At 51.7% G+C, this 15,699-nt stretch overlaps 1 protein-coding gene across 1 annotated transcript in view; it reads right to left on the bottom strand.

Annotated features, from left to right (window-relative positions):
• The window catches only part of LOC125757784 (uncharacterized), a 41,652-nt gene extending 38,209 nt beyond the window's left edge, over positions 1-3,443 (bottom strand). The window contains exon 1 of the mRNA XM_049413942.1: positions 3,257-3,443. Coding sequence (XP_049269899.1) covers positions 3,257-3,443 — 187 coding nt within the window. The remainder of the gene's footprint in view (positions 1-3,256) is intronic.
• Between the last annotated feature and the right edge of the window lie 12,256 nt (positions 3,444-15,699).

Raw genomic sequence — 15,699 nt, 5'->3', positions numbered from 1 at the left:
GCCCATCCCAAAAGTGGAAACTTTACGCGTGCTGTGGCTCCACATCCACAAAGATGGGTCCGGGGCGGCCACACTCCCTCGACTACAGCTCACGCTATCGCAGCTAACGCATCTAGTCAGGAGAATTGCGAACCATAGACGCGGCCTTAAAGAACAAGACACGCTACGTGTGATGCAAGCTCTCCTCAGCAGTCGAATAACCTATGGAACTCCCTATCTCGCGCTGAAGAATGCAGAGGTGGAGAAGCTCAACATCCTAATACGTAAGGCCACCAAAATCGCTTTGGGGCTCCCATTCACGGCTTCCACTGCGAAACTTCTCAAGATGGGCGTACACAACACCTGGTAGGAACTAGCCGAAGCGCACAAGGCTAGTCAACTAGAACGGCTAAAGCTATCGCCTACTGGAAGATCAGTGCTTCAACGGTTAACTACGGCGAAACTTTTGTAGCCGACACAGCCACGGACCGCAAAGAAAGAATTCCGCCAAACATGCGCGAATCTCTCTGCATTGCACGAATCCCGCGCAACATGCACCCTACGCATCACAAGCAAAGAAGACAGGACCGAGTGAATGTTCTACGGCGAAATCACAGCCATGATCCGGACGCCAGATATACAGACGCAGCCAAATATCACGACAGAAACGCCTACGCTTTGAGCGTCGTAGATTCTCAAGGCGTAGAGCTCGCATCTGCCACAATTCACGCCCGAAACCCAGAAACTGCAGAAGAGAACCACCACGTGCTTGGATGCAGCTGTCGTCTTCACAGATTCGCAAGCAGCCATACGAAACTACACCAAAGGTCGTGTGTCTGTACAAGCACTGAAGATATTGAAGCGCCGAAGCACTCTAATGCCGTACACCTGTGTGACATGGGTTCCTGGGCACGAGGGGCTGGAGGGGAACGAGGCGGCACACGCCGCAGCCCGCGATCACGTCTTCCGGGCTATCCCCTCCCACTCTCCAGACGCCGGGACTGCGTCCGCGGAGGCTGAGCCCGTACCCATCACATACTCTGCAATACTGCAACATCAAAGGCTAGAACGCAGAGAGTACCCCCCACCACATTCAAAGCTCAACAAAAAGGACAGCACCATACTCAGAAGACTGCAGAGCAACACTTACACCCACGGTATACTGATGCACAGAGTGTACCCAACGTTGCATGACTACCTCTGCCCAATTTACGGCTTACCTGACACCTTGGCCCATATGATCCTCGCGTGCCCGTGCAGCATACAGACAGATGCAACGCCTTCGCCGAATGCCAGTAACGCGGCTCAAGAAAACGAGGACCTTCTCGAAATGTGGGAGGCCAAGCTCGCCTCAGAGGACCTGGACCAACAACGACGTCTCGTCGCCAGGGCCAAAGAGGCAGCGAAGGCCAGAGGGTTCCTGGAATGAGGAGACCTCCCACCTAGGGTAGACGCGGGACTAGCACCGCGACACCGTTTCGTACAATAAACGTTTATTCCTCCTCCTCCTCCTGTCATGACCAGCGAATCGTGTTTGTCATACGCTGATCCCCTGCTGTGCCAATTTCGGTACATTACAAGTTATGGAGACGACCAGGAGAGCACCCAGACGTAGGCGCCTAGATAGATAGATAGATAGATAGATAGATAGATAGATAGATAGATAGATAGATAGATAGATAGATAGATAGATAGATAGAAACGTCCGAAGTACCTGAGGTTCGCTAAGAAATGCTTCGCATTTAAAAACGTGCCCCGGATATGCCAAATGCGAGCCGTGGGTGGTTTGCCAGATCCCCCCTCATGAGCGGCCACTCATATGTAGGACAGACCGGCTGATGCCATAATTATGTACTAGGGAACATCATCAAAATCTAAAGAATGTCAGCTGAAGGTGAGTTGAAATCAGCTGTTTGCTCAACCACGTCTGCTAAGCCTTGTTTTAGAGGATTTGAGAGTAGCTTTTGGAAACAGTGCATAATGGTGACGATTGCACTCATCTCCAAGTTTCAGGACAAAATATAAATATCAAGGAAAAACTTAGAAGGATGTGCTTCGCCTTCAATAGTGGAACGCGCTAGCGTGGTCGGCCTGGCTAGAAAAGCATTCGCAATCTGCAGCTTCGCTTCGCTTCTCGGTGGACACCTCCACCGTGCCGCAGGGAAAAGAGCGTCTATCCGCGTCACAGTGGCTGTTTAAAACTATTCTAGAATGCCTACTGCAAGTACCGTTGCGAAGCGCCCACTACGCCGTAATTTTTTTTTCCTTTTGCGAATGGGCGAAGTATCCCTGCGCGATCGTATGGTGCCACGCGCACGGGCGCAACAGAACGCTTTGTTGATGCTGCTACCGAAAGTCGGGATTCATTATACCTCAGCGCTTTGTAACGAGTGGGCAGCTTTAAACCACCCACTGCTTGCGTGATTCACATGTTCTGACGCCTGGTGCGATCTTACACTCGCCACACAAAAACTCACAGGGTTCCTGTGAAACTCGAAGGCAAAAACCGTCTGTTTCCTCTCATGCGTCTTTTTCCTGCCCCGCAACTCTTCGAAAGATTTGTGCACCTAACGTGGCTCTGCACTGCCTGTAAGATCGGAAGCACCTCACTTAGCTTTGCATTGCATCCGTGAACAGATCCCCTTTGACCATGCTATGATGCGATGTGATCACGTCATCTCGTGACGTCATTGTGCAAAAGGTCATCATGAGATGACATAAACTGATAGAGTGTTAATGCGGGCTTGTTGGTACATACTGAAGTACGGGTAAACAGCGCTAAAACGGGACAATGAATGAAGGGACGGGTCAGCGCTTGGTCCCGTCCCTTCTTCCTTTGTCCCGTTTTAGCGCTGTTTAACCGTAGTATAGTATGAGATGACATCGCCATATGACGTCACGAGGACGTCACAGATAATCAAAATTTGTGACGTAACGTCACACGAGACATCATCACATCGCATCATATCTTCGCGAAAGATGATCCGATCACAGAGGCAATGCAAAACTACGTGAGGCCCCTCCGATCTTGGAGGCAGTGCAAAACCACGTTAAGTGAGCGAAACTTTTGAAAGGTGGCGGGGCAGCATCAATACATCGGCTGAGAGGAAAAATAAAATGGCTTTCGCCTTCAAGTCACCCTAAAGGAATGAACAAGGGACCTTGGGAGTTCTTGTGCATCAAATCGCCAAATCCCTACGCTACTGCTGTTGATGATTTAATCATTTATCATAATAGGTTAGGTAGATTGCGGCGGCGCACTGAAGAGGTACCGCACCTTTCTGGAGCGCGTCGATGACGTGCGGGTTCTTCAGGGCCGCGGACAGAGCACCGTTGCTCTTTATGGCTGACAGACGGTGCCGGAGAAGGACGGCATTGCCGTCACCGAGAGCCGCTGTCTTTGGGAGGCCCGGTACTACGCCAGCATTTCCCTGGAGCCTGTCCTTAGGGGCTTGCTGCCACATGAGTCCAAGCGCTATGCCAACAACCAAGCCGAACGCCAACGTTCGCGAGTCGAGGCTTCTTGCGCAAGCTTCCCTGGACAACATTACTTGGCTCCGCTGTCAAGATCTGCCAACACAGCTGCACGTTGCCTACGGTTCAGAGACGTCAGCACTGCACGTTGAAGAAAATGTTTCGGTGACCTGCGAGGAGGGAGTAGTTCCCACTTTGAAATCACATGAATTGCAAGCTGCTCCCTCAGTGTCAAAGAACAATCGATGCTATTATGCAAAATGCAATATGCAATTAGACCCCTTGAAGACACCAGGCTGTAACCCAGCCTTTAAAACGTCGGAATTGCAAAACCATGCGATGCACCCAGTTTCGAGCCAGTTGCTTTTGGACTAGACAAGGTGCCCTATTATTTTATGAATATACACGAAAGCAGCCAGAATGAAATTAAAACATATTTGCTTACCCTACTTCCAAAGTGGCCTTCACGTTTGCTCGGTGTCGCGCTTCTTCTTCATATCTTTAGGCAAGCCACATACCCACTATGGTATGAAATCGCTTGCCAGCTGTCTGGAAAATAATATTTTACCGTCTGAGTTTAAAGGGACACTAAAGGCAAATGTAAAGCCGACGTTGATTGCTGAAAGAACGTTTCAGAAACCTCGAAGTGCTTGTTTCGCGCCAAGGAAATGCCTATTTTGAAAGCAAATCACGTTTTAGTGGTCCGCACAGCGTTAGCGCACTTGACATCGCCCGCCTGGAAAGGGCTTCCTGAGGTAGCGTTAGCCTTGCCCAACGTTGCCCGCCTTTACTGCCCGGCAGCCGACGCTGAAGTTTCTGTTCTGAAGGGTACATTACAAGCCTTGTCCAAGTTTCGGTGGATCTTCGTGCAGTGAGCACACGCACAGATTTCTTGGTTATTTAGCGCACTGTCGCAGAGGCACAGCACTCAGCCATTTCAGCGTAGGGGTTTACTTGCGGCACCCACTGGAAATTCACGTCGGTTTTTTTGCTGCAGTCAGGGCTGGGCGAAGATACTTTGAAATTGTATCGCGATACGATACTCAGGCAAGAAGTATTTGAGATACAGATATAATATACTTCCGGAATAATTGTATCCGATACGATACTTCCCGATTGTACCTTAAGATACTTCGATACATTTGCAAATTCGCTCTTATATATCGATATAATAAACCAAGAAACGCTTATGAACAAAAATCTTGACTCGAAATTTTCTTAACTGCGACCAACTTTGTTTATTTTGAAAAAATACCTCTTTGTGTCCCCAAATTTTTGTCTTACTCAAGATATATTAGTTTCATACCGAAACAACTCAGCTCTACATGACACCTCTTTTTACGCTGCGCTGTCAATGGTTTTTGTTTGGCACTTTTGTAATTAATGGGTGCCGCTTCTCTACTTGCCGACAAGCTAGCGGGTTGCCATCTGAATACAAGAACGCCAATAAGAAGCCACCACACGATGGCGCAAACACCCGCTGCGCAGTTCTACCTTGTCCGTAAGAGTATTACCGTTTTCGCCATACCGGATCATCCGTAATGTGTAGAAAAGCAAAAACGCTGATATATATATATATATATATATATATATATATATATATATATATATATATATATATTGTGAGCGCGAAAAGTGAATGACTCTTCCTCCTCTTTACATATCATCATCACTTGTGCATCTTCGTCATCTGTATATATCATCATCAATGTGATTTCGGCTCGAGCACGGCTGAATAAAGCGGTTCCTCATAAGTGGTGGAGGTGCTTTTCGATCCTCAAGTCCTCTCGCCTGTTCTCGCTGGAGCTTCGCTCGGGTCGTCGCGTCATACCACCTGTCATGCCCGGTCAAGAAAATCCTGGCTCGTCAGACACCGCCGGCCCTCTCCAGCCTCCACCGCCCGCTCTGCCCATAACCAACCGCCTGCGTGATCCACCTGTGTTCTCTGGTCTTCGAGGGGATGATGTAGAAGATTGGATCCAAAACTACGACCTCGTCAGCGACTTGAACAGGTGGGACAACCCACAGAAGTTGCGCAACGTCCCTTTCTACCTGTCTGACGTCGCGAAAACCTGGTACTGGAACCATCATCCAGATCTTCCAGACTGGGACGCGTTCGCGCAGCACCTTCGGCAAATCTTCGGTGCCCCCACAGTTCGAGCTGAAGCAGCTAAGAAGAAGCTCGCTGAACGCATTCAGCTACCCGGTGAGTCACACACCTCATACATTGAGGATGTACTTGCCTTGTGCAAGCGTGTAAACGCCACCATGTCCCCGACCGACCAAATACGCCACATTATTAAAGGCATCAACACCGTCGCCTTTAACGCACTCGCTACGCAAACACCTGTCACCACTCAGGATGTAATCACCATTTGCCAGCGACTCGAGGAACTCCAGACTCTTCGCCTATGCTACGATGCCACCGACATTCGTCTTCCTGTGACCCTCGACTTGCGTACGCTGATTCGCGACATCGTTCGTGAAGAGCTTCACGGGCGCTGCTCTTCCTGCGCTACGGAAACTCTACCTTCTGCACAAACCGGCTTGCGAGACATCATTCGCCAAGAGTTCGCGGCCGTATCGCGTCTGACGTGTTCCGACGGCCCCTGCGCTCGCCAGGCGCCAACGTACGCTGAAGTTGCGGCGCTCTCTGCTGCCACCACCGTTCCTGGGCCTACACCAGGAGACCACGCGTCTGTGGCTTCGTTGTCCCCGCCGGCGCGTGCACAGCCTTACTACACCGCTCCGCGCCCTCCTTGGCCCATATGTTACTACTGTGGCTATCGAGGACACATACCCCGCTTTTGTCGAAGGCGCCAACAGGACGAGCAACGCGGCTACGTTCCCGACGAACGCCCAGGCATCCGACCGACCACCAGCTACCAACGGACGACCTACCGCTCTTCCTACCATCGTTCACCTTCTCCTCCCTACCGTCCTGATATGGCTGTGAATTCACGCGAGTCTCGTCGCAGGTCACCTTCTCCACGTCGCCGTTCAGTGTCGCCTCTGCGACCCGCCTCCCACGTCACGAACGCCCACTCGGAAAACTCCCCTATGCAGTTTTAGGAGGGGAAACTGCATTTACCGGACAGCCAACAATTCCTCCAGAGCGACCATCAAACTTCTTAGTAGTGTGTAGAAGGTGTACGCGTCGAGGCTCTCGTGGACACTGGCGCTGCCGTTTCGATTATTCGTGCTGATTTTTGTTCCCGCCTTCGCAAAGTGACCCCGCCTTACTGCGGCCCACCTCTCCGTGCAGCGACCAACTCTATCATTCGTCCATTGGCACATTGCACGGTTCGCGTCTGCATAGATGGCATTCGTCATCACATTGTGTTTGCGGTATTTCGTGAGTGCACCCACGAACTCATTTTGGGGTGGGATTTCTTATCTTCTGCGTCTGCTTCCATATCTTGTGATCAGCGCCTCATACATCTGAATGCCACTGACTCTTCTTCGCCTGAACACGAAGGACGCATTCGACTTGTCGCCAGCTCAGATTATGTTCTTCGACCATCTATGGAAGAGATTATAAGCGTTAATTCCAACGACATTGTGGATGGTGATGTCCTTATCCTTCCTTACGGCCATACCCTGTCTCGAGGCATTGTGATAATTCCAGGCCTTATTCGCTTCTGTGACGGCTCTGCCTTCCTTACCGCTTTAAATCAAACCCCCGAATCTTTACTGCTGCCCCGTGGATCAACCGTCACTTGCGCGGTCGAGACTCATCCCGTTGCGATTGTTGCCCTTCCGAGCCAAGAACTACCAGAGTCAACTTCGCCGCCACTCAATGCCTCTTCCACAACTTTGTTGGCAACCATAAGCCCTGACCTAACACCTGCACAGAGTCAAGATTTGCTCGCCCTATTGAACCGCCATCGTTCTTTGTTTGACGTGAATTCGCCCGTCCTCAGCATGACTACCGCCGCTACCCACAGCATTCAAACTGACGGCTCCCGTATTATTCACCGGCGCCCATATCGCGTGTCTCTCGCAGAGCGCAAGATCATCGAGGAAAACGTCTCGGACATGCTACGACGAAACATCATACGTCCTTCCTCGAGTCCCTGGTCATCCCCAGTTGTTCTAGTACAAACGAAAGATGGCACAGTTCGTTTCTGCGTCGATTGCCGTGCACTAAACAAAATAACGCGCAAAGATGTTTATCCTCTTCCACGGATCGACGACGCACTGGATTCATTACATGGCGCCGAGTATTTTTGTAGCCTTGACCTCAGATCAGGCTACTGGCAAATACCGATGTCGGAGTCTGACAAAGAGAAGACCGCTTTTTCCACCCCAGATGGCCTCTACGAGTTTAATGTGATGCCTTTTGGGCTTTGTAATGCGCCCGCTACCTTCGAACGCATGATAGACAGCGTACTGCGTGGTCTGAAATGGAAAACATGTCTCTGCTATCTCGACGACATAGTAGTGTTTTCATCCACGTTGTCGCAACATCTGCGACGTCTTGAGGAAGTCCTCACCTGCCTCGCAAAAGCCGGCCTACAGCTCAATACGAAAAAATGTAGCTTTGCCAGCAAGACAATGAAGGTTCTCGGCCACTTAGTCAGCAAAGAAGGCATTCGGCCGGACCCTGAGAAGCTTGCCGCCGTTCTCAACTTTCCCCAGCCACAGCGTCAAAAAGACCTGCGCAGCTTTCTTGGGTTGGCTTCTTACTTCCGTCGCTTCATACGCGACTTTGCAGCACTTGCGTCTCCGCTCCATCAACTCCTCGCAAGTAACGCGCCCTTTGTTTGGTCCGAAGACTGCGAGAGTTCTTTCCTGGCGTTAAAGCAAGCCCTTACGTCCGATCCGGTACTGTGCCACTTCGACCCCGACGCACCCACCATCCTTCACACTGACGCTAGCAGTCATGGTTTAGGTGCCGTTCTCCTGCAGCGTGACAACATCTCGCGCGAACGCGTCGTTGCTTACGATAGTCGTGCTCTCACCGTTGCAGAAAAAAACTACACCATCACTGAGCAGGAGTGCCTTGCTGTTGTTTGGGCAGTACACAAATTTCGCCCATATCTCCACGGCCGCCACTTCACAGTCGTTACCGACCATAACGCACTGCGCTGGCTTTCGTCACTGAAAAACTTATCGGGTCGCCTTGGTCGCTGGGTGCTTCGCTTGCAGGAGTACGATTTCGATGTCACCTATAGGTCTGGAAAGAAGCACCAAGACGCCGATGCCTTATCACGCTGCCCTCTGCCCAGCGAAGATAACCAACCATCGTCGCTCCAAAACGACACCGCATTTCCAGTCGCAGCGCTAAGTTGGCTATCATCCGGCACCCCATCCGTCCTCGTTTCGCACCAACGTGTCGACCCTTACTGCCGCACTATTGTTGAACGCATCAACGGCTCTTCTCCTCCTCCAAACGCCCGACTCCGTCGACAACTCAGACAATTCAAGCTTAACGGTGGTGCTTTATATCGCTATGCTTACCACCCCGATGGAAACAAATGGGTCCCAGTCGTACCACGTTCTCTCCAACGTGAGGTTGTGGAAGCATTTCACGATGATCCAACCGCCAGTCATCTAGGCTATCATAAAACTTACGACAAAATACGAAGTCGCTGCTCCTGGCCTGGCCTTTCTTCAGCCGTAGCCAATTATATCGCCTCCTGTGTCCATTGCCAACGGCGAAAGCGACCAACGACTGCTCCTGCTGGCTTAATGCAACCACTTCCCTGTCCCGCCTTGCCTTTTGAAGTCGTCGGAATAGACTTGTACGGCCCTCTTCCTACAACATCGAATGGGAATCGTTGGATTGTCACGGCCGTTGACCATCTGACCCGCTACGCGGAAACAGCCTCTCTACAATCTGCGACTGCCACTGACGTCGCCGATTTCTTTCTGCGCAACATCTTTTTACGCCATGGAGCCCCACGCGTTCTCCTCAGCGATCGCGGCAAAGTCTTTCTGTCTTCTATTGTTGACCAAGTTTTGCGTGCCTCCAAGACCATTCACAAGACAACATCTAGTTACCATCCGCAGACAAACGGATTGACAGAACGCTTTCATCAGACCCTCTCGGACATGATCTCAATGTACATCCACCCCGGCCACACGAACTGGGATGCAATCCTGCCCTTCGTGACATTCGCCTACAATACGGCTACGCAACGCACTACCGGCTTTTCTCCATTTTTCCTCGTCCACGGCCGCTCCCCGAGTTTCGCTCTGGACGTCTCGTTCCTTTCGGCACCTGCACCCTCAACAGCTCCTTTCTCTGAACAATTTTTGTCTCGCCTCGCACACTGCCGTCACCTGGCCCGTGTTAACACCGGCCTTTCCCAGGAAACTCGAAAGGCTCGCTATGACTCGTCTCGGCGTGTTGTGACTTTTTCCCCTGGAGACGAAGTTCTTCTCTGGACTCCACTGCACGTTCCCGGCTTATGCGACAAGTTCACCAGTCGTTTTATCGGACCGTACACGGTCGTCGAACAGACATCCCCTGTTAATTACCGCGTGTGCCCTCTTAGCACTCCATCTGATCACCGTTGCCGTGCATGTATCTCGTTTAAAGCCTTATACCCGACGCATTTCATAGTACTCTCAGGCGGCCAGGCGGCCGCTTCCATCGCGCGAGGGAATTAGTGTGAGCGCGAAAAGTGAATGACTCTTCCTCCTCTTTACATATCATCATCACTTGTGCATCTTCGTCATCTGTATATATCATCATCAATGTTATTTCGGCTCGAGCACGGCTGAATAAAGCGGTTCCTCATAATATATATATTATAAGGGGGTTTATTAACAAAACCAGAGGCCTGGGTTCAGCGGTGTCGAACACTGTAACGCGCGCTCTCGATCGGCTCTTCGTCTTGGTCTTCTTCCACTCCTACTCGATGCTGTCTCGCTGTCTCTCTTCCCCACTACACTTGCCCCGGTGTCGAAGAGGAGCCATCCTGGCGACTCAAGGTGAAGCAAGCACAAGCGGATCATAATAGGGCTTTAAGCGGCTGACGTGGACTGTTTCACGGCCACGACATCGTCTGTCGGTGGGAGGTGTCACTGGTTCGACGACGTAGTTGACCGGTGACGTGCATTGAACGATGCGGTGCGGACCGGTGTACTTGGGTGCAAACTTTCGGGAGAGGCCGGGAGACTGGAACGGAATAGAAAGCCACACGAACGAGCCGACGGGGAAGGTGTGGGCAGGCTTGTCCTGGTCAAGTCGTTCTTTTTGAATACCTTGTGCGACGGATGTAAATGACCGCGCTAATTGGCGGCACTCTTCGGCACATTGAACGAGTTCGGAGGCCGGGCGGTATTCAGAAGCATCCGGGCGGTATGTAAGGATTGTGTCAAGCATCGAAGAGGGCTCACGTCCGTATAGGAGAAAGAAAGGTGAAAACCCAGTAGTGGCTTGTGTGGCCGTGTTATATGCATACGTCACGAACGGAAGCACTAAGTCCCAGTTGGAATGGTCGGATGATATGTACATGGAGAGTATATCACCGAGAGTGCGGTTAAAGCGCTCCGTCAAACCGTTCGTCTGCGGGTGATAGGTCGTAGTGGAGCGATGAATAATATTGCACTCAGTGAGAAGCTTCTGTACGACTTGCGAAAGAAAGACACGTCCTCGATCGCTAAGCAGCTCACGTGGCGCGCCATGGCGAAGGACGAAGCTGCGCAAGATGAACAAGGCAACATCACGAGCTGCAGCGGCTGGCAGAGCGGCGGTTTCGGCATAACGGGTAAGATGGTCAACGGCCACAATAATCCATCGGTTGCCAGCAGGTGTGCAAGGAAGGGGGCCGTAGAGGTCTATGCCAATCCTATCAAACGGGCGAGCTGGACACGGCAAAGGTTGCAATTCGCCAGGCGCATGACAAGTTGTTTTCCGCCGCTGACACTCAGTGCAAGAACGTATGTACTTGCGAACGTATGTGTACATTCCACGCCAGAAGAATCGCTGGCGAAGTCGGTCGTAAGTTTTCAAAACGCCAGCGTGGGCGCTTTGTGGGTCTGCGTGGAAGTACGTGCACAGGTCGGAGCGCAAATGGCGAGGTATAACAAGAAGCCACTTTCTACCATCTGGCTGATAGTTGCGGCGATACAACATGGCATCCGGTATCGCATAATGAGAGGCTTGTCGGCGTAATGCACGAGGTAGCCGTGGGCATGGTGCCGCCGAAGACGTGGAGAGAACGTCTATGAGCGATGCTATCCAAGGGTCTTTGCGCTGTTCCGAAGGCATGTCAGCGAGATCAATGCTGGCGATAGTAGCCTCGGCAAGTGAAACGGGTGCAACGGAAGGCAGGGGCGAACGAGAAAGTGCGTCGGCGTCGGTATGCTTGCGTCCGGAGCGGTAAATCACGCGAATATCAAATTCCTGTAGACGGAGCGCCCACCGCCCAAGCCGGCCCGAAGGATCCTTCAATGAAGCAAGCCAACAAAGGGAATGATGGTCGGTAACAACATCAAACTGATGGCCGTACACGTACGGGCGAAATTTTTGTAATGCCCAAACAATGGCCAAACATTCCTTTTCGGTAACCGAGTATTTGCACTCTGTCTTTGTGAGGGCGCGACTAGCATACGCAACGACATACTCGGAGAAGCCTGGCTTGCGTTGAGCAAGGACAGCGCCAAGGCCAATGCCACTGGCATCCGTGTGCACTTCGGTTGGAGCAGTAGGGTCGAAGTGGCGTAAAATGGGTGGCGAAGTCAGGAGATGGCGTAATGTTGCGAAAGCATCATCGCATGCTGGCGACCAATCAGAGAGGTGTCCATCACCAGTGAGCAGCTTTGTGAGCGGTGCGATTACAGAAGCGAAGTTCTTCACAAAGCGGCGAAAGTATGAGCAGAGACCGACGAAGCTGCGAAGCGCTTTCACGGTCGTAGGCTTCGGGAACTCAGCAACTGCCCGAAGCTTCTCCGGGTCAGGGAGGACGCCCTCCTTTGAGACAACGTGGCCCAGTATTGTAAGCTTGCGAGCTCCAAAGCGGCACTTCTTGATGTTGAGCTGAAGGCCTGCACGCGTGAGGCAGCTCAAGACTTCTTTGAGACGACGCAGGTGACTGTCGAAATCGGGGGAGAAGACAACGACATCATCCAAGTAACAAAGGCATGTCTTCCATTTTAAACCACGCAAGACGCTATCCATCATCCTTTCGAATGTTGCTGGCGCATTACAAAGGCCGAAGGGCATAACATTGAATTCGTATAGGCCATCGGGTGTCACGAAAGCAGTTTTCGGGCGATCTGATGGTGCCATGGGGACCTGCCAATAGCCGGACCGTAAGTCTAGTGATGAGAAGAATTCAGCGCCTTGCAAGCAGTCCAGGGCGTCATCGATGCGTGGCAAAGGGTACACATCTTTGCGCGTAACTTTGTTTAAACGGCGGTAATCGACGCAGAAGCGAATCGAGCCGTCTTTCTTCTTCACGAGGACAACAGGTGACGACCAGGGACTGCTGGACGGTCGAATGACGCCGCGTTGAAGCATGTCGTCTACTTGGTCGGTGATCACTCGACGCTCAGCAGGAGACACGCGGTAGGGGCGCTGTCGCAGAGGCGCTTGTGAGCCGGTGTTGATGTGATGGACAACGGTGTGTGTTCGACCTAACGACGTCTGCTGGCAATCAAACGAGCCGCGAAACTGGTGCAGAAGTTCGAGGAGTTGCTCTCGGTGTTTTTCTTCAAGGTCGCCATCAATTGAGGGTCCAAACGCATCAATAGTCGGGCGATCGGGCGTACAGGCAGATGGTGTCAGTGCATTAAGGAGCAAATCACTCACGCCGCCAAGGCCGAAGATGGAAGTATCGTCCAACGCTTGACATGTGCCAATGCATTCTCCGCGGAGTAAGGTTGATGTAGACGGCAAGGGATTCGTGACAAATAAGTTCGTAACGCCGGTGGTTACGTCGAGAATAGCGAAAGGCAACGCGAGGCTCCTGCGACGTTGGAAGGTTTGGGAGGGAGTAAACAAAACTGGAGACTCGGACAGATCGGCACAGGACACGGGAACAAAGGTTGCGCTATTGGGTGGTATGTCGATATCGTCGGCGACAAAGAGCTTGTTCAACGTAGCTTCAGGCGATGAGGAACACAACGCAGAGAAGGCAACTTCGGCACGAGCACAGTCGATAACCGCATGATGACGAGAGAGAAAATCCCAGCAGAGAATCACATCATGCGAACACGCAGGTAGCACAAGAAATTCAACGGTATACAAAACACCTTGGATGAGAACGCGGGCAGTGCAGGCAGCTGATGGCCGAATATGGTGAGCACTGGCGGTACGGAGGGACAATCCCTCTGACGTCGTGGTGACCTTCCGAAGCAATCGGCAAAGTTTTAAATCTATCACTGAAACGGCAGCACCAGTGTCCACAAGCGCAAGGGTACGAAAGCCATCCACAAAAACTTCGATGAGGTTTGCCGGAGAAATGCGAGGACTTGATTCTTTCGACGACGACGCAGTTCGTGCCTCGGGAACTGCGGCATCTAGTTTTCCGTGTCTGAAGGGTAGGGTCGACGGCGCATAGGTGACAAGGAGCGACGTCGGGGCGATGGAGATCGGCGGCTAACTGAGGGAAGGCGGTCGGGTGAAGAAGATTCTTGTGGCCGTGTTGTGCTGCTAAACCGTCGAGGGTCGTGCGAAGATCGTGGCAATGTATCTGTGTGGACGAGACGGCGGCGGCGGCAGAAACGTGCCACATGCCCTGCATAGCCGCAAGAATAGCAGATAGGGCGGTTGTCTGCGGTGCGCCACGGGTTAGGACACGTAGCGACGGGTCGGTCGAACGGAACTGGTGATGACTGAACAGGCACCGGCGAGGGAGAATAAGTTGGCTGACGGGGCGCTCTCGCTGCGACGACCTGTGCGTACGTCAAGGGCGCAGCCTCCAGAGGTGGTGAACGAGGGAAAGGCAGAGCGTCAGTTACCTCTTCTTGGATAGCTTGTCGTATAGCTGGGGCCAGATGACGTGTCTGTGCTGGCTCGGGCGTGCTTGATAAAATGGAGAGCTGCCGAGCGACCTCCTCACGCACATACTGTTTTATCTGAGCCAACATGGAATTCTGGTCTCCGAGAGTCAAACCTGCGATCGAGTCACGATGTTCCAGAAAGCGTCGTGTCTGGGCGCGTTGCTTGCGCAACTCGTCGAAGCTCTGGCACAAACTGACCAGTTCGGCTACGGTTTGTGGGTCCTTGGCTAACAACATCTGGAATGCGTCATCGGCTATTCCCTTGAGAATCTGCTTGATCTTGTCTGCTTCGACCATCGATGGGTTCACACGCTTGCACAAGTCGACAACGTCCTCAATATAGCTAGTGAAGTTCTCTCCTGGCTGTTGAGCGCGCTCACGAAGTCGCTGTTCCGCGTGGAGCTTTCGTACAGCGGGGCGGTCGAGGACTTCTGAAAAGGCCGTCTTGAACGAAGCCCAGCTGGTAATATCAGCTTCGTGATTCCGCAACCAGAGACTAGCAACGCCGGCCAAGTAAAAGCTAACATAAGTCAGCTTAGCCGCATCGTCCCACTTGTTCGCTGCGCTCACCTTGTGGTATGTAGCCAACCACTCCTCAACGTCTTGGTCGTCAGTGCCGCTGAAGATCGGCGGGTGACGCAGTGGCAACACGCCGGGACATGCAGTGGCTGGAATCTGGGAGGTACCTTGGTTGGTGGATTCTTCCGGCATTGCTGACACTGGAGGTAAGGTGCGGCTTCGTAGATCCAGCTTCGAAGGGTACCCAGCGACTCCACCAAATTATAAGGGTGTTTATTAACAAAACCAGAGGCCTGGGTTCAGCGGTGTCGAACACTGTAACGCGCGCTCTCGATCGGCTCTTCGTCTTGGTCTTCTTCCACTCCTACTCGATGCTGTCTCGCTGTCTCTCTTCCGCACTACAATATATATATATATATATATATATATATATATATATATATATATATATATATATATATATATATATATATATATACCAAAAGAAAGGGTTTCCGGGCCCGGTGAAATATTCACGGAACAGTCAAACAGACGCGCGTGCGAAGGAATTTTCTATGTACGTTTCGCTGCACTTCTCATGAAGCTCGGACCCCGAGCGAAACGTAAATCAAAATTGCTTCGCACGCGCATCTGTTTGTTTCTGTATATATATATATATATATATATATATATTATATTCGTGCCGCATTAGGTTTACACTGAGGACCGTAAACTGCAATTACTTTGATATTCTACTTGATTTTGTTGCCTTTTGATTTTTGATTTTTT

This window comes from Rhipicephalus sanguineus, chromosome 3 (genome assembly GCF_013339695.2).
Source record: "Rhipicephalus sanguineus isolate Rsan-2018 chromosome 3, BIME_Rsan_1.4, whole genome shotgun sequence".
Taxonomy (NCBI): Eukaryota; Metazoa; Arthropoda; class Arachnida; order Ixodida; family Ixodidae; genus Rhipicephalus; species Rhipicephalus sanguineus.
Note: the sequence above shows the minus strand (reverse complement) of the source record. Positions and strands in the feature narration are given on the sequence as shown.